The sequence below is a fragment of the Pseudonaja textilis genome, chromosome 2 (genome assembly GCF_049901715.1).
Source record: "Pseudonaja textilis isolate UNSWEBS1 chromosome 2, rPseTex1.2, whole genome shotgun sequence".
Lineage (NCBI taxonomy): Eukaryota > Metazoa > Chordata > Lepidosauria > Squamata > Elapidae > Pseudonaja > Pseudonaja textilis.
The window spans coordinates 7830472-7856299 of NC_141991.1; the positions used below are offsets into that span (position 1 = coordinate 7830472).

At 43.8% G+C, this 25828-nt stretch overlaps 1 protein-coding gene across 2 annotated transcripts in view; it reads right to left on the reverse strand.

Annotated features, from left to right (window-relative positions):
• Positions 1 to 25828, reverse strand: part of LOC113454004 (uncharacterized) — a 104725-nt gene that overhangs the window by 77283 nt on the left and 1614 nt on the right. Inside the window, exons 2-3 of one of the 2 annotated variants that reach the window (XM_087927855.1) lie at positions 17684 to 17810; positions 10104 to 13913 (exon numbers count right to left, since the gene is read on the reverse strand). In XM_087927855.1, coding sequence (XP_087783981.1) covers positions 12382 to 13913; positions 17684 to 17810 — 1659 coding nt within the window. In that variant the 3' untranslated portion in view covers positions 10104 to 12381. Of the gene's footprint in view, positions 1 to 1311; positions 1439 to 10103; positions 13914 to 17683; positions 17811 to 25828 lie in introns of those variants that run through there. The other variant, XM_087927854.1, reaches the window with a different exon arrangement.

Here is a 25828-nt window from a genome sequence, read left to right on the forward strand (position 1 = left end):
ATCAATCCAAAGCACAAGGAGCTGTTCTGTTTTTGAAAAGAGGTCTGTCCTATTTCTCATGATTATGGCATTGGCTCCTGGAGCTGATTTAATCTGATTATCTGATTTAATTTTCCCCTGTTTCTTACCTCCATGTTGAGTCGGAGTAGAGCTTGGTCGCTTTCCTTGGGAAGACACTTCTAGCCTAAGAAAGAGTTGATGGAAAAGGGCAGTATCTTGTCCTAGAGAAAGAGAGAGAGAGAGACTGGCTCAAAGCTGTTTAATAAAATCAGTGTTATGATTCGGGGAGGAAGTACTGTAGTGCACAGGTAGCCAATCTTTTGGATCTCAGGGACCAACAAATTTATAATTTTAAATCCCGCAGACCACTAATATGAATTTTGACTGACGGTGGCTTGCTGACATTGGTGGGAAAGTTGGTCCCATATTCTAGAGCTGCAGTAGTCACAAGACTGGCCCTTTGGTCATCCCAGAGCAGCTCCTCTAGCCCATGGCAAGCTGGTGCACCTGGTGAAGGAGCAGCTGCTCTGGGATGACCAAAGAGCCAGTCCTGTGACTACTGCAGGTCTCCAAAATGGGACTGACTTTCCCACCAGTGTCAGCAAGCCACCCCGGGGTGGATTTAACTCCCCCGCTGTTGGTCTTACCTTCCAGCTCCAGCTCGTATGGTTTCACTCAAGGTAAGGTTTGCATTCTGCTAAAAGGTGGGGGCCAGTATGTGAGCAGGCCATGGGGGCAGTGCAGCCTTGTGTTTCCATGCAGCCTGGATTATTTGCTTTGGGGTGGTGGTGCTTTGGGGGGACATTTCTCTGCCAACCACCAAAATGTTTTCGCGGACCACCAGTGGTCCCCGGCCCACTGTTTGGTGACCACTGCTATAGTGAAGTATCTTCCTTCTCTGTTGTCTATTTCGTAGCATAGCAATGGTCGCTGCTAACAGCAATATAGTGCACAGTATTTGAAAGTCTTTTATTTACAGTACTGTATTAAATTGTGGTTTTATATACTTCCTTTTTGTGTTTAACCTGTTCCACTTGGTTATTTGTTTCCTTCCTGCACAGCATGTGCAAGACTGAATCTGATTCTTAACAAATGGGAGAGACTGAATTGTGAAGGCCAGTACTCTCCTTACTGTCCATTTCTGAAGAAAAGCCAGGCTTCATAGAAAAGCATGAAAACCTGAGATAAATAGCTTGCAAATTTGAAAATCAGAGAAGAATATAGCAACAAAAAGGGAATAATAATGCTGGAGGACTTCACGTGCATTAATTTAAAAAAATTGCACTACAGTATCGTAACAGAATCCCTTACCTAAGGAGGCCACGTTCCTCTTGTTTTCCAGCATGATCTCTTGGTACAGGGCTTTTTGCTCAGAATCCAGCAGGGTCCACTCCTCCACGGAGAAAAACACAGCTACATCCTCAAATGATACCAAATCCTGACAGAGGGAGGGGAAATAAACACAACTTATTCCATGAACATTCCTAACAATGAACACTTCAATGAATTACATGCGATTCTTCTTCTTAATGAAAAACCTCCACAGCTTCCAAGTAGGGCAAAGGAGCATGTAGGATATTGAATTTGGTAGCTGGAACAGTAAAGTCTACAATAGGCTGGAACACAATTGTAACTGATTAGTTAGAGAGTGCTGACTCAGGCAGGATGCAATCTACGCTATGATTGGTTGCTGTAAGTAGAAAGGGGGCGTTTTGCTTTTTTCCCGCCTTTTTTCCCTCTCTGTGTTCTGTATGATGCTTCAGATTTACCTCAGGATGTTCCTCTGTTTTCCTGACTATCTTATGTTCTTCCTTTTGTGGATGGTGACAAAGACTGCTCTAAATTTCCACGTTAAATATATTTATGTTTATATAAAACTCTCCAAGTCTATGTCAGTGTCTTCAACTTTATCTGGGCAGCTGCTGCGCTCTCTAAAAAAGCCAAGCTTGGACTTTACTTTTTACTTTGAGTTTTCATATTTACCACACCTGGAATACTGAGTTTTGGCCACCACAGTATCAAAAAAATAAATAAATGTGGGAACTTGGAAAAAGTACAAACAGCAACCAGGATTAAAGGCTTTGAGACTAAATGACAACGGTTGCAGGAACTGGATATGGCCAGTCTAGGGAAAAGAAGGACTGGGGGAGACACGATAACAGTGTTTCAATATTTGAGGGGTTTCCACAAGCAAGAGGAGGCTCAACTTATTTTTCAAAGCACCAGAAGGCAGGAGAAGAAACAACGGATGGAAACTAATGGTGGATAAAGGCAACCTGGAATTAAGGAGAAACTTCCTGACCAGTAGGAACAATTAACTAATGGAAAAGTTTGCCTTCTGAAATTGTGGGCTGGAGGTTTTTAAGGAGAGACTGGACACCCACTTGTCTGAAAGGGTATAGGGTCTCCTGCTTGAAACAGGGGGAGGGACTAGAGGATCTCCAAGATCCCTTCCAATTGTGATATTCTGTTATTGGGAGATTGGCACATCTGGTGAGAGGAGGGGAGAGGAGAATCCTCCTACCTGTGTTGGAAGCTCAGCCGCTATTGATCCTCCATTACAAAGAACTGGAGTTCCGGGAGATGAAGCCATGGCCACGAGAGGGTCTAGGAGAGGGGAACAAACAGCAAAGGAATAATTGGCTATCAAACATCCTAAGGATATTCTTGAGCATCCAGTGCAAAAGGCTGATTTTAGCCTATTTCTTGGCTAACCAGGGAACCCCTTTAAGCGAGTCCTTTGCAGCCACAGCAACAACACACAGAAGCTCATTCTGGGTGAGAGGAAAACCAAAAGGTGTGGAAGGACCAGGAATTGGATTCAGAGGCAGATTATCTCAGCCATGAATGTGTGCATTAAAGGACCACAGATCTTGACCTCCTCCCATATCCAGGGATTTATACTGAGTTGTAAATCAGGAGTTCTTGGTCTGGCTTTGCACCAACAAAAGAAGCAGAGTCCAATTCTCTCTGAGTCACACATATACTGGTAGTCCTCAAATTACAACTTTTCATTTTGTGACCATTTTTGAAATTACGATGATAATGAAAAAAAGTGACTCATGACTGCTTTTCACACAAGAGTTGCAGCATCCCCACACTCACACCATCAAAATTCAGGTGCTTGGCGACTGACTCCTGTTTATGAAGGTCACAGCATCCAGTGTGGTGATCACCTGTTGCCACCTTCTGGCAAGCAAAGTCAATAGAGAAACCAGATTCCCTTCATAATCATTAACTCAACAGCTGTTACTAACTCAACAACTGCAGAGGTTCACGTACAAACTGGGGCAAATAAGGTCATAAAAGGGGGCAAAACTCACTTAACAAACTATCTGGCTTAGTATCAGAAATGTTGGTCCTAAGTGTGCTGGTAAATCAACTATACCTGTATTCAGGTTTGGATAAAGCTGGGTTATCTTATAAGGCTTTTATATTTTATATTGAAGTTACTTTAGAATAGAATAGAATAGAAAATAGAATTCTTTATTGGTCAAGTGTGATTGGACACACAAGGAATTTGTTTTGGTTAATATGTGCTCTGTGTTCATAAAAAAAAGACACATACGTCAAGAATCATAGGTATAACACTTAGCAGTAATCATAGGATACAAGTAAGCAATGACATCGTACTAGGAAGCATAATAATAAGCTAGGGACTATCAAATCATACTAGTAAACAGTCAATAAACATCGTAAGGATACAAGCAACAAAGTTACATTCATATATTCATAAGTGTGAGGAGAAGGGTGAAAGGAAGGATGAGAAGATTAATAGTAATAGTCATGTAGACTTTGTAAATAGATGGACAACATTGAGGGAATTATTTGTTTAGCAGAGTGATGGTGTTTGGGGAAAAAACTGTCCTTGTGTCTAGTTGTTCTGTTGTTCAGTGCTCTGTAGCATCATTTTGAGGGTAATTTAAGCAGGAAATTCCACTGGTTGGTTGACAGGAGATACACTAAGAGAAGTACCAAAATAGCCATGCTGACATCCTGCACCAATAAGTACTTTTAGCAAGCCTGTTGTGGTTTCTCTGTCACCCTTCCCTACACTCAGGACAGATTTCCTTTCTTTCAGCCCTTTCAGTGGAAGAATCTAGATGTCCACCCTCCCTTATGGTTAATCAGGGAAAGTGGCAATAAGTCTTTTTTTCCCCAGCTGGGACTTTCTCTTTGGAAAAGCCTACAGGAAAAGTGTGGAAGTATGGCCCCTTTTAGGACTGGTGGACTTCAGCTGACACAGCTGACTCAGGAACTCTGGGAGTTGAAGTCCACATATCATAAGGTTGCCACAGTTGAGAAGCAATGGCCCACAAGCAAAGGGCGATACCTTTTTAAATGCACACAAGGCTTTAAAAACACAGTTAAATTAAACCATGAAAAGGTCTAGGAGTGGGGGGGTGGGGAAGAAGACCAAAGGAATAAGTGGTTATCCAACATCCAGCCATATTCTTGAAGCTACAGTGCGGAAGGGCAATTCTACATAACTTGATGCTAACTAGGGAATCAGTTTATTTGAGTCCTTTGCAGCCACAGCAAAAACACACAGAAGCTGCTATCACTGGGTGGGAGGAAAACTGAAAGGTGTGGAAAGATCAGGGATTGGATTCAGAGGCAGATTATCTCAGTCATGAATTTGCACATTAAAGCACCACCAAGCTTGACACCTCCAGTGTTGGAGCATTCACAACTTCTGGAGGCAAATTGTTCCACAGGTTAATTGTTCTAACTGTTAGGAAATTTCTCCTTAGTTCTAAGTTGCTTTTCTCCTTGATTAGTTTCCATCCATTGCATTTTATCCTACCTTCAGGTGCTCTTGGAGAGTAGGTTGACCCCCTCTTCCTTGTGGCAGCCCCTCAAATACTGGAATGTTGTTATCATGTCATCCCTAGTCCTTCTTTTCATTAAACTAGCGCAAGGATCTTCAAACTTGGCAACTTGAAGACTTGTGGACCTCAACTCCCAGAATTCCTGAGCTAACATGACCAGAGGAGGAATTCTGGGAGCTGAAGTCCACAAGTCTTAAAGCTGTCAAGTTTAAAGGCCCCAGAATTAGCATGAGGGGAAACTAATCATAACTTAGGCCTTTGCTTCTTGATAGATGCCTATTGAACCTGATATTTCTTTGGCAAGGTTTATTGCACTCTGTTATATCTGGGAGGATGGTTCAAGAACGGAGGCAAGACTCAGACAGTAACTAAAGCTCTTTATTTGTGACTTCAGATCTGAGCAACTAAACCCAGCCACAGCAGCCCCTTTTATAGGGCTGGCTGCGGCTAGGCAGCCAATGAAGGCGATTTGAGTTTGCTGCTCTTGGCAGGGCCAATCGCGGCAAGCCGTTTACTAGCCAATCGCATCAGTCTATGGCGACCAATCACGATCGGCTTTCAGCGGGCCAATCAGATTTGCAGGCTACGAGCCTGCTAGTCCAGAACACACTCAATATTAATCTGTGTAATCTATTAAAATCATGGTGTTCAATGCTAATGTGTCTATAAAAAAGTAGCATACTCTATATAAGTATATAATTAATTTTTATTAAAAAAGCATACTTATTTAACCTGCAAATATGTTGAAACTGTGTCTCAATATTGTTGGTAGCTGAGTTTGCAGGATGAGGTGAGGCAAGATGGAGAGAAAAGAGGAAGTATCAGCATGTAATGCATGTAAAAAAATAACAATGTTTGTGACACTGTAGTTAGAGGAAGAGAAAACTGCCTCATTTGCTGTGACAATGTGGCAGAATTTTGAGAGTCTTGTTTCTTGTGGTATATAATGGCTTGTGAGTTGGGGCCAACATCTGATTTTTGTCTAAGTACTTGCTGTTTGTTATAATTTGAAATTTAATAAACCACTTAGAATCCTTAATAAATTATTGTTGCAATATCATGACACATCAGTAGGAAGTCACGTACACAGAAAACCCAATACACATACAATACACATATAGGGCGACACTATGGAACAGCAACGTGTAAAACATGAATTGGCTATAGCATAAGGTGTAGCCATATATGGCAATATTCCCTATTCCTGTCTAACTTCCTCATGTGTAACATAACACACACACACCCCTGCTTGCTGCACAATAAAAGAGAGGTGCGTAGTACTATCTGTGCTTCCTCTCACCAAAAGAAACCTTTGTGTCACTGTCATCTTTGCTACTAAGAGGAGCCCGCCCGGACAGTCTGCCCGGGTGTAGGTCGTCAGCTAATTCATCCCGGTAGTGGGACCCGCAACGCATCAAATTATTATCCTTAATAAAGGACCCTAAGGGAGATACCTTATGGTGTGCTTCTCTGTTCAATTTCTTACAAGTGCCACTATGCTCATAATGAGGTTTTTCTCCTGATACTGGAAATACCCACTTCCTGCCAATACCCAGTTCTTCAAATACCCAGTTCTTCAAAGGTTTTAGCCTCCAGTCCCCTAATCATCTTTGTTGCTCTTCTCTGCACTCTTGGTCACCAGAATCCTGACCGGCATAATGTTCGCCCTCCCCATCAGATCCTCCCAGGAGAAACAAAAACCATTTTCACAGGTGGGATTTGCCCTTTGGAATAGCCTACAGCAATGTTTCTCAACTTTAGCAGTTTTAAAATCCCAGAATTCCCCAGAGAGCTATCCTCTGCTGGCTGGAGAATTCTGGGAGTTGCAGTCCACATATCTTCAAAGTCACCAAGGTTGAGACACGCTGGCCTATAGGAAAAGGATGACATACCTGTCTAAATGAATACAAGACTTTTTAAATGCACACAAAGCTTTAAAAACAGAGTTAAATTAAACAGTGAAAGGCAATTCAGGAATGGAAGAAACTCGGGCAAAGACAATCCTGAGGAGTCTGCGCTACTATTACTGTGAATCTTCTCATCACTTCTTATCACCCATCCCCTCCCTGTATGACTGTAACTTTGTCGCTTGCCTCCTTACGATTTATACTGTTTCCTAGTATGGTTTGATTGCTTATTGTACCCTTTGACTATCACTAAGTGTTGTATCTTATGATTCTGGACGAATGTCTTAGTGTTTGGGGACAAACCCCCAAGCAGAGTGCACAGCAGCAGTCAAGCCAGGCAGCCAAATGAGAGAGAGAGGCTGGGCCCAAGAGTATACACACACTGAGACAAAAACACTGTTTGTGGTTTTAAATAGATATTTAATTCACACAGAGATTAAGAAGAGTCATTCAGTCCATATGTCAGTATCCAGTTTATCCATCCAGTTACCTAGTCTATAAACAGTAAATACAATGTCTTTATCTGCTTGTAAATCTTCTTCTTCCGATACCTTTCACTCAAAGACAATGCTGAGTATGAACAGCTCACCAAGTAAACACAGTCCTTTAGTTCAGTAGAGAGAGGTATCTTGCACAGTAGACATCTCATACAGGAGTAAACAGTAGTAGGCAGACAGACAGCAGACAGACCAGAGACCAGTAACACCAGGAACCAGGAATCAGACCAGGAAGACCAGGGACTCGAAACCAGGAAGTGTTACGTCTCTCTCACTGCCTCTTATTGCAGCTTACAACCGCACCCATAATTATGCAATGACATTGCAGTTTTGAGCTTAAAGCTGCAAACACTTAAACCTAGGTTTTATATATTCATTCACCCAAACCAGTTGGTGTATCCATATACCCAACAGAATGTATCTTTTCTTTTATGTATACAGTATTTGCACCAAGACAAATCTTTTGTGTGTTCAATCACACTTGGCCGATAAAGAATTCTATTCTATTCTATTAAAGGGCATCGGAAGGCGCCTTTGTCCGATGCTCTCTTCAAAAAACAGCAGCTCCCGGGAGGGATCGCCCCCTTTCCCTCCGGCCGCTTTAGCAGCCATTCAACCCGGAGCCTCCCGGACTGAAACAGCCCCAGAGGGGGGAGAGAAAGTGCCGGGAAACGATCGGGAAGGGCCGGCAGAATCATCTCCCCCAGGAGAAAGTGGGGGCGGCAGGAGCGATCTTAGGGGCGCCCCCAGACGCTGCCTGGAAGGCTCACCTGTCCAGGCATTTCCCCAGGTGGGAAAAGGGGAGGAAGGAGGGAGAGAGGAAGGGAGAAAGGAAGGAAGGAAGGAAGGAGGGAGGTTCTTACGTGGCGCTCAAAAGGAAACAGGCGGCTCTGTTCTTCATCCGGACTCCGCTCCTCAAGAGATGCGCGCAGGAACAGATCCACGATCCGCTTTCCTCGCAGCCCCGCCGGCCACGCTTCCCTCCCTTCCCGCCGCCGCACGTGGATCCCCCTTCTCGGGAGAGCCCCGGCCAGGACTTCGCAGAACCCAAGCAGGAAACGTTTACAGTTCCCTCCCATCTCCGTCCAGCTCCTCCCATTGTCGAAAGGGCCGAAGGCGCCGCTCATTCGGGACTTCCCCTGCCTACCTGTCCGCCTTCTGCCCCGGGGGAAGCGGTCCCCATTGGGAGGGTCAGCTGGGCAGGGAGTCCAGGGCTGCTTCTCCCAGGGCGGTCAGAGAAACGGGGGAAGAGGGAGGGGACGACGCCCAGGGACGGGAGGAGGGAAGGGGATGCGGAGCAACAAATTTAGGAGGGAATTACAGAATAACAGGGCTGGGAGGAGGCCTGGGAGGTCTTCTAGTCCAACCCCCTGTTCAGGTTGGAAACTCTGTAGTACCATCACAGGCAAACGGTTGTCCAATCTCCTCCTTCAAAACTCCTCCTTTTGTCAGGAAAAGGGAGTCTGTCTGCATGCGTTTAATTCTGACAGGGGAGTCCTCAACTTACAACGTATTTCCATAGAATGATAAACAATCAGGCTTCTCCCTTTACAGCAAATACTCTATTGCTCCTTTGCAAGCAGTCCTGGACTCAGAACCGTCTGTTTAGTTCGAAGTTCCAAAGGGCATCAAAGAAAGTGATTTAGGATGCTTTTTCCCACTCAAGAAGGCCAATGGCAGCATCCCCATGGTCACGTGGTCAAAATTCAGCCGTTTGGCAACCGACTCGTATTTATGACGGTTGCACTGTCCCCGGGTCATGGGATCGTCTTTTGCAACCTTCTGACAAGAAATGGGGGAGCCAGATTTGCTGAACAACTTCCCCCTCAAGAATTGTGCTTCCAAAATGGCTGAAAGGAGGAAAGAGATCCTTCTGAACTCAAAGGCACTTTTGGTTTTCCTCACCTTTCCTGCTCCAGGCACTTTGCCAGTTGTGCCCAGCCTCAAATTGAACACGTTGAAGACAAGATTGTAAGGAAAAACTTTATTCCACTGAAAAAGTAACACAAGGAAATCTCCCACAAAGCCTTTGTACCCCACCAACACTCAGTGGAGGGCTTTACACAGCATTTTCCACCCAGTTTACAAGTCAGAAGGAATTTTCTTATCTCCCTTTACAGCAATTCCTACCTGTTTTACACTCACATCTTAGCCTTCCTGCATACCGATATATGTAACACAGAGCTCAACCAAGCAATTTAAATCTATCCTAATATGCGCATAGAGAAACCTCAATGGATTTGTAAATGTCACTTTCGTAGTAATATAGCATAGCTTTCCATGATATTTCCTATTTACAGTCTACTTCTTTTTCGAGATGTTCAAATCTCTCCTATTTGGGCCTTTTGCCTTCTTCTATAGTACATTTTGAATTTTTAACTTTTTATTTAGAAGATTCTGGAGTCTCATAATGCTTGTAATCCTTTTTTGGAAGAACAAGGAAATATGGACCATAATTCTTTTCTCCATTTCCCATGTGCTGGACGTTGAAATACTTTACAGCAGGAAGGCACTATAAATAACAACAGACCATAATTCTACAAGTCTAGGCCAAGGGTCTCCAAACTTGGCAACTTCAACTCCTAGAATTGCCCCACCAGTATGGCAACATATGTGCCAGAGGAATTCTGGGAGTTGAAGTCCACAAGCTTTTAAATCGCCAGGTTTGGAGACCCCCTAGTCTAGGCCCTGACCTATTTGATGTGTAGAAATTCCTTCCTTATGTTTTCCAAGGTGGGTTTCAGTGAACTGACAATGGCCAGTTAGACTGAAACAAAACTTTCTTAACATTCATGATTCTGCTGTAAGGTCCCAGAAGTTTCCCAGAGCCACTGAGATGCCAAAGAGAGTGAGACGTGAGACGAGGGTTTGCAAAAAATATCAGCTTTCATTTATGGCCAAAGCAAAAGCTGTGTGACAAAACTATATCCAAAACAAAATAGTCAAAATGCATGTAAGGAATAGCCACACCCTGCAAGGGTGGCTCAGAGTATTATACACATTATAACCCCGTTAGAATCAAAGCTTACCCAATGAGAGACAATGTGGTCTTTAAAGCGTCCTTTGTTCAAGTCCCTGTCTCTGCCCGCCTTATCTATGGAGCGTTCCTATAGGGGAGGTTTCCCACCCTGGCCAAGTTGTTTATTCAGCAGAAAATGGCTTCAGGATTCAGAATCTATGAGGCAGGAAACTCCCTATTCGGGTTCCTGATATTCCTGGGTAACAACAGTTTCTTCTCTATTTTCAAGGATGGGGCTAGCTTTGAAGCCAAGGACAGAAGCGAAGCAAGATAAGAAATTTTGCATCAAGGCTACAATTAATGCTAACTAGTATCAAGGCTACAATTTACTCAGCTAGATGTCAGGACTCCGGCATCCGCCCCCATTCAAATCATGAGTCTCTAGCCGCATCTCTAAGGGGAAGAAAAAAAACACCACCAAGATTTATTAGGGGTGAACATGCCGGTGTTACCTGGACGCAGCTGAGTCTGAGACACATCATTCATTTCACCCTTGACCTGGATCTGCCCCCCTCACCCCTTGGATGTATATCCTCCAATGGGACACATCCATAGCCAAGAGTCATCAATCATGCTCTCCACTAATAATCTTGCGAGCCAGAAGCTTCTGTGGCCTAGCTATTAATCTATGAAAGCATTTTAGGAATGCACTACTTCCCCCACTCCCTTTCTGCTGTCCACTCTAAAAGACCAGAGAAATGTTTTTGGGTTGACACTAGAATTAATTCCTTACAATTAATTTCTGACAGGATACGATAATATAAGCAGGAGCCAATAACAAAGCTCAATTCATAACAAATGATTTCTAGCAGTATATCGTATCAGAAGCAAATACTGGTTTAATCAGGAACAATTTTATATAGTAGCATAAGCAATTCATGATCAAAGCAAATAGCCAATATTAGTTTGATTTATATACTCCTTCACTGCCTTAATAAGAAATAATCAATTGCTGCTTTACAATTAGTCCTCAACTTACAATAAATTTCTTCAGTGAATGTTAGAAGTTACAACGGCACTGAAAAACATGATTTATGAATTTTTACACACAACCCTTGCAGCATCCCTGTGTCATGTGATAAAAATTGAGAGACTTGGCAAATGGCCTGTATTTTTGATATTTGGAGTATCCCGGGGTCATGGGATCCCTGTTTCAGACCTTCAGACAAGGAAAGACAATGGGGAAACCAACAACTGTGGCAAAACTGGTAAAATGGCACAAAACTCACTTAACAACTGTCTTGCTTAGCCATGGAAATTTTGGGGCTTAATTGTGGTCATAAGTCAAGGGCCACCTGTATTTTCTGAAGCTGGTTCCCTAAATTGTCCAATCTACCCATCAAAAAGAGCCTGTATCTGAGATGTGTAAGCTAAGCCTTAAGCCGCTTCATAATTTAGGGCATTCATAAAAATCAAACACAATCAATATTGTATCTCAGACTAGAAATCAGTTAAACACAACCAAGGTTAAAGGTGGTGCAGATACAGACTTTCTCCACAGGGGTGTAGTAGATCCACTGCTTGATTCCTTCCAACATTAGGGAAATATAGGGAGTCAACACCGCCAGGTCTGGACCTCACCACTTAGATTGCAATGTTTCCTCTTGAAATCTTTCAGCATCTTCTCTAGACTCCAAGCCAGCTTTCTGCAGCCTTATGCTGTCTGAAGGTGTTCTCCCAAAGGTGCTTTCTTTTTTTCAAAAGACAACTGGACTTTGTTTCTCCTTGAAGACATTTTGCTTCTCATTCAAGAAGAAAGAGAACTGAAGACACTTCTTGGGTAAGAAGGGAAATCTCCTCAAGGAAATAAAGAGGTCCAGTTGCCTTTTGATAAAAGTACATTTGGGAGAAGCGCAGCCTGGATGACTGAGAATCTCCATAGACAACCGGATGTGTTAGTTCCCAAATCCTTCCCTCTCTTTGCTGTTCGCGTTGACAAAAGTTGATCATTTGTTGTATGTTATGTACACTTGAGAATGTATGCATTAGAGACACATGCCTTGTATCTCCAATCACACTTGGCCATGAGAGAATTCCCTTCCTTTTTCTATTTCTATATCCTATTCCATTTCTATTGTTATTGTTTGTAATCTTATTCTACTCTACACTAGCACAACAAATTCACATCATTTTTTCATGCTGTGCATCTTCTTATGGCGATTAAAAAGACTCCCAGTTCTGAATTTCTTTCCACATTCCACACACTGATACGGCTTCTCCCCTGTGTGGATTCTTTTATGGAGCCTAAGATTCCTGCCGTCTTTGAAACTCTTTCCACACTCGATGCATTTAAATGGTTTCTCTCCTGTGTGGATCCTATTGTGCGAGGTAAGCTGGCCACTCTCACTGTAACATTTCCCACACTCCAGGCATTTATAAGGTCTCTCCCCTGAGTGAAGCCTGCTATGGCTCTTGAGTGAATTATTATGTCTAAAGCTTTTTCCGCAGTCATGACATATGTACGGTTTCTCCCCGGTGTGAATCCTCTTGTGGCTACCAAGACAACCACTTGTCCTGAAAGACAGGCCACACTCCGTGCACTTATAGGGGTTTTCTCCCGTGTGGATCCTCTCGTGTGACTTAAGATAACTTTTTTGACTAAAGCTTTTTCCACAGTGCAGGCATTTATAAGGTTTCTCCCCTTTATGCATCCTATTATGTAAGGTTAGAGTGCTGCGTTGGCTAAAGCTTTTTCCACACTCCAGGCATTCATAGGGTTTCTCCCCTGTGTGGATCCTCTTATGGGAAGTAAGCTCAAAGGAGGTCCTGAAGCATTTCCCACACTCTGCGCATTTATACGGCTTCTCTCCCGTGTGGATCCTCTCGTGTGACTTAAGATGATCTTTTTTCCTGAAGCTCTTTCCACACTCCATGCATTGAAATGGTTTTTCCCCTGTATGGGTCCTGTTATGGCAAGCGAGGTCACTTACAGAGCGGAAGCTCTTCCCACATTCAAGGCATTCATATGATTTCTTCCCAGTGGGGCTTTTTTCCCGGGAATTCAGTTCCTTGCTCTGAGTAAACCTCATTCTACCGTCCCTGAGTTGATGCAACTTCTCCTCTCTGTGGAGGCTTTGATGGGAAGTAAGGGAGGCACTGCTTCCGAAGCTTTTTTCCCTATCAACATACCGATGTTGCTTCCTCTCTTCGTGGACCCTCTTATGTGAATTAAGATCACTTTTCTGACTGAAGGTCCTTCCAGAATCCAGACATTTCCGTGGATCCTCTGCTTTGTGAATCTTTTTATGCAATGCAAGGGAACAGCTTGTACTGAAGCTTTCTGCACACTTTGTACAATTGTATGGTTTCCCTTCTACTATTCTTTCACGTAGAGGAGGAGGAGGAGAATTCCTTCCGGAGCATTGCCTGCTTTCATCTTGTTTCTCTCCAGCAGGGCTTTGGCAACAGCCACCTAATCCAGATTCATCACAGAGTCTTTTTCCACACCTTGAACACATTTCTTTTTCATGGCAATTATCTGCGTCCAATAAGACATCGGTATCTGGACAAGGTAAACCAGAGCAATTCTTCGGTTTCCTCGTTAATGGGTTTTCCTCTGAACTTTGCTTCCCATACATCTTTTCTGCAACTTCCTTTTTGTCTTTTGGCAAAGGTGCTGCTACCTCTTGGCCAGAATCCTCCATCTCCCATCTGTCACCTGGTTGCAACAATAAAAAAAGATAAGTTAACACAAACTTTAGTGTGAAAGCGATTAAGCATCATTGCTCTATTTGAACAGTATCAAACTTCTTCCAAACTCCCATTTGTTCAAAACATTGTGCTGTATTGGTATTAATGTGGGAAACAGAACTGTATTTTTTTTTACAGAATTGTAAAAAGACATGTTGCCCTGTGAACTAAATACACTGTATACAGTGGTGGTATTCAAATTTTTTTTACAACCGGTTCTGTGGGCGTGGCTTAATTTGTGGATGTGGCTTGGTGGTCATGTGACTATGTGGGCATGGCTTGGTCACATGACCAGATGGGCATGGGTTTGTGGCCATGTGGGTGGGTGTGGCCAGGTGACCATGCGACCAGCAAGCCAAATGCAAGTGGTCCTCGCTTAATGGCCTGTTGCTTTGCAAGTGTTCTAATTTATGACTGATCTCCCCAGAGCTACTTGACCTGTTTTGGAATTTTGACAGCCATACACACACACACACACACACACACACACACACTAACTTACTTCTAACCCTGCTAATCTATGATTCTGTAAGGATCTCCTGCTGGAGGAGGGGTTGGACTAGATGACCTCCGAGATCCCTTTCAGACTAGCCCAAGATTGCTGTGTGCTTCAAAGGGTCTCCTGAAGCCAGGGTTTGTGTCCTTCCTTCCTCTCCTTTTTGTTTCTCTCACCTTCCCTCCTCTCTCCCTCCTTCCATGTATTTATCTACCCATTCACATATCTCATTCATGGTTTCCTCCCTTCCTCTTTCTTTCTTTTTCTTTCTTTGTCCCTTCCTTCCATCTCTCCCTTTCATTGTCTGTCCCTTTTCTTCCTTTCGCTTCCTTTCTCTTTTTTCTTTCTCTTTTCTCTTTCTTTTCTTTCTTGTTTCTCTCCCTTCCTCTCTCATTCCTTTTACTCTTTCCCTCTCTTTTTCTCTCTTTCTCTCCTCCCTCCCTCTCTTTGTGTTTCTCACTATGGGTCTCTCCCCCGCTCTGTATCTCTGTCTCTCTCTCTCTGCCCCTCTCCTTATCTTCCCCTCTCTTTTCCCTACTCTCTGTCTCTCTGTGTCAGTGTCTGTCTGTCTGTCTGTCTCTCTCTCTATCTCAAAGCCACGGCTGGGCCAAGCGCTCTTCACTACTTTCAAGGGACGCTTCCAGCGTGGCGGGCAATCCTTCTTCAGCCAGTCCCTTTGGGTGACTCTTCTCCTCCACTCACGGCCAGTGGCCATGGCGGGTCCGGGAGAGTGGCGTTCACATGTGAGGAGGAGGAGGAGGAGGAGGAGGAGGAGGAGGAGGAGGAGGAGGAGGAGGAGGAGGAGAAAGATTGCCTGAAGGGACGCTTCCAGTGTGGCTGGCGATCCTTGTTGACACAGTCCCTTCGGGCAACCCTTGTCCTCCTCTCCTCACAACCGGCAGCCATGGCAGGTCTGGGAAGAGGGTGGCTTGCACACATTGGAAAAGAAATGGGAAGGGAGGACCCAGGAGCCTTTTTTGACATCTGCTGTGCATGCTTATTCTCTTATCCCAGAGTATCTACACTTTAGGAATGGGTACTTAAAGAGAGCAGAGATAACGGCATTGCAATAGGTTGCCACGAGGAGGGTGATAGATATGCTCCATAGAACTGAGTTATTAGTAACAGCGTTATTGGAGTGGGCTTCTGTGGGGCTTATTGGAAAGGAAGGAGAACATTTTATCAATGAGGTGATTTTGGCAAACGGAGATTTGAGCGGAGCGGTTGGAGGTTTAGTTTTCACAGAGACAAACGCGGACATGTTTCTCTGACAGGATAGAAAATTCTCAGCATAAATAAAAACAGCCCCTGTGTTCATGGGCAGAGTGCATTTTATAGCTGGATAACTACCTACAGAGTCGCAAAAACCCGGGCAGAATAGCCCTCCACCAGGTGAGTCAGATGTAATAGCTTGGTGGTCACTCGTGCAAGCGGCGGACAGAGGAGCCCCCACAGGGCACGGACCATCCGAGTGGAAGGTTTCCTTCTCTCTCCCTAACCTGAAGGAGGAAAGCTACATTGACTTGCTTTCTGCTGGTTGTTGTGCAGAGCCTAGCGAGCAATGGTGTTCGGGGTGAGCGGGAGGGAGAGAGAGAGGTTGAGCTTTGCAATATGCTGCGGGGTGGCGCTCTGCAGCATTTGGGGGGCTGTCGAGCTTTGCAGCATGGAGTGGAAGGTGCGGGGGGGATTTGTAGACTACACAAGCAGGGCTGGGGAGAAGGAGAAGAGGTGAAGAGGCGGGAATTTGTGGACGGTAGGGCTCAGAAGAGAGCGCGCACAAAAGTTCTCTCCATTCTTCCCAGGCCTTTTCTGCCTTCGCGGTGGTGTCTTCCGCAGTATCAGTCCCACGCTCTTTTCTTTCACTCATCTCTGTCATGGCCTGAGGCGTAATGGGGGATTGAGCAGGTGTGTGTGTGGGGGGGGTGGAGGGCTGAGAGGGGGGTGAGCGCTGGACGGAATCGCTGAGGGGAAGGCAGTATAGGAAAGAGGCAGCCGGCCAGACCCACGCACAGAGCAAGCAGAGTGGTGGGTGGGAAGCCCCTGAAAGAGGACGGGGGGAAAAGGAGGAAGGAAAACTGCAGGCAGTCTGAGGCGCCTTGTTTTGCACGCTCAGTTTCTTTAGCTTGGGGCGGCTGATGGCTGGGGGCGGGGTGAGTCCTGCCACAGAAACCATCCCCACTGCTGCTACTGGGACAACTACTAAGACTGCCGCTAATTCGGCTCTGTGTGTGTGTTTTTCCCTCCCCACTTTCAGCGAGTAACAGGCTGGCCGCTTCTCAGGCCAGACAAGGGAGGGGAGGGGGAGGGGCAGGACCAGCCACTTCAGGCAAAGTGAAGAGGCGTCGACCAAGCACAGGCGAATAGAAACCTGGGAACGGTGGCTCCCGGCTAAGCCAGCCGAGGGGCTACTGCAAGCATTCGTGATAAGGGGTGCAAGAAGCCCCAGGATATCTGCCCTTCCACCTGCTGGTTGGCCGGGCTGGGCTGGCCTGGGCTGGAAGAGGAGTGTCTGACACTGGGAGAAGGAAGAAAACATGCTCCGGGAGGGTGGGCAGGCAGGCGGATGTCCCGGGGCTGCTGCACATGCCCACATCCACCTGAGTTGCGCCATGGCCATCACATGGTATGGAAAGCTAGGAGAGCAACCAGGACAAGCGGGTGACTAGGCGATCCGGTTCGGGGGCGTGGCCAGCCAGTGGTCGCTCCCAGTTCTGCAAACCACGCCAAATCACTGCTACTGGTTCTCCTAAATAGGTGCGAACTGGTTGAATACCACCTCTAATTGTATATGTTTCTAATCTCATGAAATAGGTTGATAGTTACTCTAGAGCCAACCCCTGGGAACTAGGACCATAAAAGGAAATTCGTAAATAAGGGGAGGTGGAGATAGAATTAGAGTCCTGGGAGATGTAATCAGAAGCAGAGATAATGTATTCACTTTAGACACTTTGGATAGGTTGTGACATCATTATTATTAACCCAATGAAGAAGAGGTGGGAGGTAAATTGGTAACAGTGTGCTCGAGAATATAAGGCAAATGTATTGAAGGTTAGGGTGTATCCAGTGTACCTGCATGTGTGTGGTCCACCCACCTTGCAAAGAGAGTAAAATTACCATTGTTTTCTTTGGAACTTTTGGCTGGTGATTGTTTATTTCCAAACTAGACAACAAATCCGACATTAAGTTGATATAAGATTTGACCTTTGGCTGCTAAATGTCAGTATCTTAATAGAATCCCTCACCTAATGAGGCCACGTTCCTCTTGTTTTCCAGCATGACCTCTTGGTATAAGGCTTTTTGCTCAGAGTCCAGCAGGGCCCATTCCTCCACGGAGAAAAACACAGCTACATCCTCAAACGATACCAAATCCTGACAGGGAGGGGAGAAAAACACAACGTATTCCATGAATATTCCTAACAATGAACACTCCAATGGGTTACATGCAAGTCTTCTTAATTAAAAACCTCCACAGCTTCCTAGTACGGCAAAGGAGCATGTAGGATATTGAATTTAGCAGCTGGAACAGTAAAGTCTACAATAGGCTGGAACACAATTGTAACTGATTAGTGAGAGAATGCTGACTCAGGCAGGATGCAATCTATGCTATGATTGGTTGCTGTAAGTAGAAAGGGGGTGTTTCCCTTTTTTCCCGCCTTTTTTCCCTCTCTGTTCTGTATGATGCTTTAGATTTACCTCATGATGTTCCTCTGTTTTCCTGACTATCTTACGTTCTTCCTTTTGTGGATGGTGATAAAGACTGCTGTAAATTTGCATGTTAAAGATATTTATATTTATATAAAGGACTACAAGTCCAGATTACGTGTCTCCAACTTCATCTTGTCAGCTGCTTCACCATTCCTTGTCAGAACATCTTCTCTAGAGAACATTTATTGTGCTGTCCAGACAGTTTATAGTTAGTTAGGAACTGGGAGCTGTCCCGTTAAGGGAATGCCTCATGGTAAATGTAGTTAATGCATCATGGGAAATGTAGTTCATGTCATGTGGTCACATCTGTAATCCTGATTGGTCACTGAACTAACCCTTGTTTGGGTTGGGGGAGTTTCCTTTACTCTTGCTTGGACCCCAGCATCGTGCTGGTGTCTCACCCTTCGCTCCTTCATTATGGGGTGAAGATAACTGTGTTTTTATACTATGAAGTCAACTATGCAAAGATTGGACATTAGATGGATGTCAACATAACCGTGAGTTATATTTGAGGATGCCATATGACCCAATATAGAAACTTTGTATGGAAACCTTTGTAGAGTTTGCCTGTCTGTCTTTATATTCAGCCAGCAAAGACAGAAAAGTAAAAATACAGTTTTATCTGAGTTCCCATGAAGAGTAAATATACAGTTAAATCGGAACTCCTATAGTGAAATACAATTAAAGCTAAGACACATTTCATCTTAAGAAAAGTAAAAATATATTGTAATTGGAAATCCCAAAGAGAAGATATAAGTTAATCAGATTACCTGTGAAAGAGTGAAAAGGACATTAATCTGATATCCTAGGAAAGTAAAGAAGGATTTAAACCCTTAATTCTTTCTCTCTCTCTCTGAGCAACAAAGTTTTAAAGCCTGTTTGAATTATTGGGAGGGGTCAGAATTCCCCGCATTTGCAAGAGACAAACAAGCAGCATCCTCCCTGGCTCTCTTTGTATTTTCTGGGTACTGCATCAATGACTGTTTTTTACAAACAAGAGAAAGAATTTGAGTAACAAGCTGTGTTATTTCCTGGGTCTTCAGTCACTACAAAAAAAGTTGGTTCCCTCCATTCATTGAGAAGAAAGAGAGTCATAAAGAGGCCCACTTCTACCCAAGTTTATGACGGTGGTCTCCAGGCCACAGAATCGTAAATGCCTTTAGGATGAGCCATCTCCATAGAAATGGGTCATAAACCCCCCTAAAGAGGGCATCTAATTACAGCCTGTCATTTTCTTTGCCCACAAAGCTGAAGAAACATCTCCCTCTGCTGGAATTGGAAAGGGACATCGCCTAAGCTTAATTTGCTCCAAACATTTACTACTCCTCATAGGAGATTTCTAAATTCAGCAAACCCCTTGCAACGCAGTGCAAGGGTCCTAAATCCAGCTATCCGCCTGCAGTAGCACCTCATGGTCAAGTGGTGAATTTTACAGGAAGGTCCTAAATTCAGCTACCCACTCGCAGCACCACCTTGTGGTCAAGTAGTGAATTTCACAGGAATTTCCTAAATTCAGCTGTCCCCTTGCAACGTAACCCAAGGGTCAAGTACTGAATTGCAGGGGACTTCCGGTTTGAGCTTCTTCGGCAACAGACCAAAGCCTCGTCTCTGCGAGGTTTTGATCTGTGCTCGCCGCTGGAGCGCCCCGAGCCGGCTGGTTTCGGGGCTAAGCCACCCTGTAGAGGTGGTGAAGAAGGGGGAGACTGCCTGCAGGGATGAGGAGAGCCACATCTCTCCTCCCCAGCTCGCCATTACTCCCTTTCCTGAAGGCGGTTGTAGCGGTGGTCAGAAATGGCCACCACAAAGAACTCAACTGGAAAAGAATGTGCAGGAGGAAGATAAGAAGAGAAAGTTTTGGTTGACCGGTCAAACAGCAAAAGCAACAAATAAGGTACCCTGGAATTGAAACTATTAAAAAAAAAATAACATTGTACCCTAAGAAGATTTTTAAGCTGCGAAGGAGAGAGAAAAGGGAAAAGATTTGGTTTTTTTTTTCTCCTTTTCCTATACTGACAGCTAAGAGACTTAAGCAAGAAATTGGAAAAAAAATCCACTTTGACATTAATAGGCATTTAATGCTGAAAATAAAAAGTCAAAGGGATAATAAAGATTTCTGGATAATCAAAAGCTTTTGAAAACAGGAAAGGAGAGAAAAAGAATAAAAGGGAAGGATCTGGAAAGGAGGAGACTGCCTGGAATTAAAAAGAACTTACAGCAAAATCTCAACAAGACTTCCAAAAGATACATTTTAACTGAAACATCGCAACAAAAACTCCAGGAAGAGAAAGTGGAAAAAGAAATAAGAAGAAACAGCTTGGGACTATTTGGATTACTTGATGATCTCTGGATTTTTGGTTATTGTATTTGAATGACTAAAATCAATCGGGTGTTTGTTTAAAACTGTTTAAAATGGCTCCACTTTTAGAAGAACTGAAATTGGAACTTAAAAAGTACAAAGAAGATGCACAAGAAGGGAGAGGTTCTTTTGGCTTCGTATTTCAGTTATTAGAAATGGAGATTTGGAACTATGAGAAAAAACAAGAAATTGCGACAAAGAAGAAGCTATCTTTAATGAACAAGTAATCTTAGATGGGGAAAAAAAAGGAAAAGGGGGGAAAGAGAATGGAAAGTTTAAGATTGGGAAAAACAACCCCCTCCCCCAAAATAGAGTGAAAAATAAGTATAAAATCAGAAAGCAACAGAAGAGGGAGATGCAGAAGAGAATTAGAAGTAGAGAAACAAGGGGGTAAAAAGGGGAGGGAGAAGATGAGAGGGAAGAAAGAAAGGAAAAGAAGTTAGAAAGGACAGAAACAAAATATAGAGAAACAGGGCCTATTTAGAGATAATGGGTGAAAATTTAATGGAAAAAGGGATTCTGCAAAGGTACATAAGATAGTATTGTTATATTAGAAACAGAAATAATTTTAGAAAATACGCAACAATGTATGAGTAAAATGTATGATAGCTATTGTAATTCAGTGGAATGCTTGTCAATAAATAAATGTAACAAAATGAATATTTAATGATTAACAAAACATGTGAAGAGAAATAAGGGAAAAATTAATTATGATTATACATGTCTTTAAGGAAATATGATATTTAATAGAAAAGAAATGTTTAAGATGTTAACATTTTAATGATTATTAATGATAGAACTGAATTGGAATGGAATGAGGGTTTATAATTACATATATTTATAACCCTTTTTAAAAAAGAATATAGTGTGTATTATAAGAATGTACCAAGCAGAATTTGATTGGAAGTTATGTATTATGTATTATACCCCCAAATGGAATTTGTCACTCGAGGGCATCTGCTCATTGGGGAAGGAGATAGATGAGCTTCTTGTACAGTGGAGAGACAGTGAAAGTAGCCTCAAATCCATCCAGTCGAGGCTGGGTGGCTCAAAGCTCCAAGAGCACATACAATGCTTCGAGGAGTTACACAAGGAACACGAGGACTACATTCAGAGAGGCAAAGACTCCCTCCATGCAGCCATCAGCATTATGCTTCAGTGAGAGAAGGTCACCTCTGACGTAGCCCCTCGATCACACGTGGCTTCCTCCCACTATTCTAAGAAAGCCTCCTCCCTCTATCCCAAGCCAGCTAGATCTCATAACCTTAAGGTATATATTGAAGCTTAAATAAGAGTTGAATGGATGTAATTAAAAGATATAAAGGTGCCATACTCCAATTAGTAACTACAGGAGAAAACTTGTTTAATGAGAAAAGATAATATGAAATTGAAACAGAACAGACAAAAGTATAAATATAATAATTTGAATTGAGATGAGATAATCAAAATAAAATTGAGAAAATTAAAAGAGGGGAAAAACTATATAGAAAATGTAGAATAGTATAAGATATGGAACAGAACACAAAAAGGAGCATGAAATTGAATTTTGTGTCTGTATAAAGAAGTTCAACCCGGGACCATGCTATTTTCAAAAAAGATGTTTTACTTGTATTTTGTATGTGAAAACCCAAATAAAACTTTATTAAAAAAAAAAGTACCGAATTGCAACTCACTCAAGCGGCCAACCTGTGTACTACAACAGCGTCTTCCAGACCTTGCAGTGCACCCTAGTGGAAAAAAGGGGAATCGCACGGAAAACCGCTAAATTTTTCCAAAATTCATGCTTTGCCAATTTAAAGCATGGCAGCGTCTTCAGCCATGACAGATGTCTCTGATGCACCAGAAGACTCGAACACTCCACCCACCCTTGATGCAAATGTGGAGCTTGGTTCCCGGAATCCAGAATCGGAAGTCCAAAATTCTGAAGAGGCAGTGGTACCTCAGAAAGTCTACGACCTCAGACAGCATAGGAAGCTTACTGAGACCATGGAATCATACTTGAGGGACGATTGGAACTGGCAGTGTCGATGCTATGCAGACTCATGGTCGGAGCTGGTGGAGATCTGTAATACCCCCAAATGGAATTTGTCGCTCGAGGGCATCTGCTCATTGGGGAAGGAGATAGATGAGCTTCTCACACAGTGCAGAGACAGTGAAAGTAGCCTCATCCAGTCAAGGCTGGGTGGCTCAAAGCTCCAAGAGCACGTACAATGCTTCGAGGAGTTACACAAGGAACATGAGGACTACATTCAGAGAGGCAAAGCCTCCCTCCATGCAGCCATCTGCATTGCACTTCAATGGGAGAAGGTCACCCCTGACATAGCCCCTCGATCACACGTGGTTTCCTCCCACTATTCTAAGAAAGCCTCCTCCCTCCATCAAGCAGGTTCTAGCATCTCACAGCAATTCTCTGCTGCTAGCTCTTCCCATCCTTCCAGAGCATCCTCCCATCGTAGCGACGCATCTAAGGCCTCAAAAGCAGCAGTTATGCTGAACAAGCTGTAGAAGCTCAAATCAAAGCTGCAGTAGCAGAGGAAGATTTACGTGCAACGACAGAGGTGACACGGCATAAGGAGGCAGTAGGAGCTCAAGCAGCAGAAATGGTCAGCTAACAAGCAGAAATGGGCAGCCAACAGGCAGAAATGGCCAAAGCTCAGGCCAGCCAATAGGCAGAAATGGCCAAAGCTCAGGCCAGACAACAGGCAGAAATGGCCAAAGCTCAGGCCCAATTGGAGTTGCTCGAACAACAAAGGGAGATGGCAGCAAAAACAGCACGGGCCGCAGCATTGCAGAAGGTGGCCGATGATGCCTCCCTCAACTTCAACCTTGGAAGGTTGGAAAGAGAGAGCCCAGATAAATGGGTCAAGGCCTATGAGGATGAGCAGTACTCGCTGCAACACAAGCAGGCGGAACCAACACAGTTAGTCAGCAGTTTCCCAAAACCAGGGGATCGAAGGGCTGAATCTCAACCACAGACTCTAAACACCAGTCACAAAACTGACATTGTAAGACCTAAAACTCGAGATTCCATTCCCGAATGCAGAAAACCTACCCCAATATCTCAAGACCTACAGGGCAAGCAAGTTAGCGAAGTAGCAGTAACAGCGAAGATTTCTCAGCAAGGAGACATACATAAGCAGCAACTCCGAAGCTCAACTCAACACAATTCGAGCTCAGAGGTACAAGATAACCGTGGTCGGCCTGTCCAGCAGTGTGAAGGACAATCATTGTATACAGCATGGCAGGACAACCTCCTCAGGAAGTACGAGGAAGAAGTGCACTTCACGATATCAACATGCACCGCACCACAAAACACGGTGGGGAGAGCTAGTGGACTCTGTATAGAGTCATTAGATGGAAGTTCACGGTTCCCACTGCCGCCTCTGTTAGAATGAGATGGGATAATAGTTGACCTCAGCCAAATTGCAACACCAGAGGTAGCAAGTAACACACCTCACCTGAAGCACATGGCTTGTCACCTTCCCACTCTAGATCCTGCAGCTGACTTTCTGCTCTTGATAGGAGTAGATGCCCCTGATGCTTTAGCTTTCATTGAAGTAGTCAAGAGGCCCAAAATGCTCCCCATTTGCCCTCAAGACAGCACTAGGATGGGGAATCACAGGGATAGTCTGTGTCGATCGGCTGCAGGCCCCAACCCAGGCAAATGTCTTCGCAACATCCATTCCCACAACTTTCCAACGCCCTTTGGAACCGTTGGAACCAAGAGTATCTGTCCACCTTAACAGGCTGCCATAAGCGACCAACAGCTTTTCACCAAGAAGCTATACACCAGACCGGTCACCGGCCTAGTTTTGCTGCGGAGAAAGGCTGAACTTGAATATTGAACCTCAAGCTTTGCATGCTTTGTATCCACTTGTCCGAAAGGGTATAGGGTCTCCTGCTTGAAACAGGGGGATAGACTAGAAGATCTCCAAGATCCCTTCCAATTATGTTATTCTGTTATTGGGAGATTGGCACATGAGGGGAGGGGAGAATCCTCCTACCTGCGTTGGAAGCTCAGCCGCTGTTGATCCTCCATTACAAAGAACTGGGGTTCCGGGAGATGAAGCCATGGCCACTAGAGGGTCTAGGAGAGGGGAACAAACAGCAAAGGAATAATTGGTTATCTAACATCCGAAGGATATTCTTGAGCATCCAGAGCAAAAGGCTGATTTTAGCCTACTTCTAGATTAACTAGAGAACCTCTTTATGCAAGTCCTTTGCAGCCACAGCAACAACACACAGAAGCTCATTCTGGGTGAGAGGAAAACTGAAAGGTGTGGAAGGACCAGGAATTGGATTCAGATTATCTCAGCCATGAATGTGTGCATTAAAGGACCACAGAGCTTGACTTCCTCCCATATCCAGGGAATTGTACTGAGTTGTTAATCAGTTCTTGGTCTGTCTTGGCACCAACAAAAGAGGCAGAATCCAATTCTCTCTGAGTCACACATATATTGGTAGTCCTCAAATTACAACTTTTCATTTTGTGACCATTTTGAAGTTATGATGATAATGAAAAAAAGTGACTCATGACCGCTTTCACACAACTGTTGCAGCATCCCCATACTCACACCATCAAAATAGAGGTGCTTGGTGACGGACTCCTATTTATAACTGTCAAAGCATCCTGTGGTCATGTGATCACCTGTTGCCACCTTCTGACAAGCAAAGTCAATAGAGAAGCCAGATTCCCTTCACAATCATTAACTCAACAGCTGTTACTAACAACTGCAGAGGTTCACGTACAAACTGGGGCAAGTAAGGTCATAAAAGGGGGCAAAACTCACTTAACAACTGTCTGGCTTCGTAACAGAAATTTTGGTCCTAAGTGTGCTGGTAAATCAACTATACTTGTATTCAGGTTTGGAGAAAGAGGAGTTAAATCAACTAGTAATCAGGTTTGGAGAAAGAGGAGTTCTCTCTTAAGGCTTTTATATTTTATACTGAAGTTACTTTAGAATAGAATAGGATAGGATAGGATAGGATTGGATAGGATAGAATAGAATAGAATAGAATAGAATAGAATAGAATAGAATAGAATAGAATAGAATAGAATTCTTTATTGGCCAGGTGTGATTGGACATACAAGGAATTTGTTTTGGTGCATATGCTGTCTGTGTTCATAAAAAGAAAAGACACATATGTCAAGAATCATAAGTATAAAACTTAGCACTAGTCATAGGATACAAATAAGCAATGACACCATACTAGGAAACATAATAATAAGCTAGGGACTATCAAATCATACTAGTAAACAGTGAATAAACATCGTAAGGATACAAGCAACAAAGTTATATTCATATATTCATAAGCGGGAGTAGAA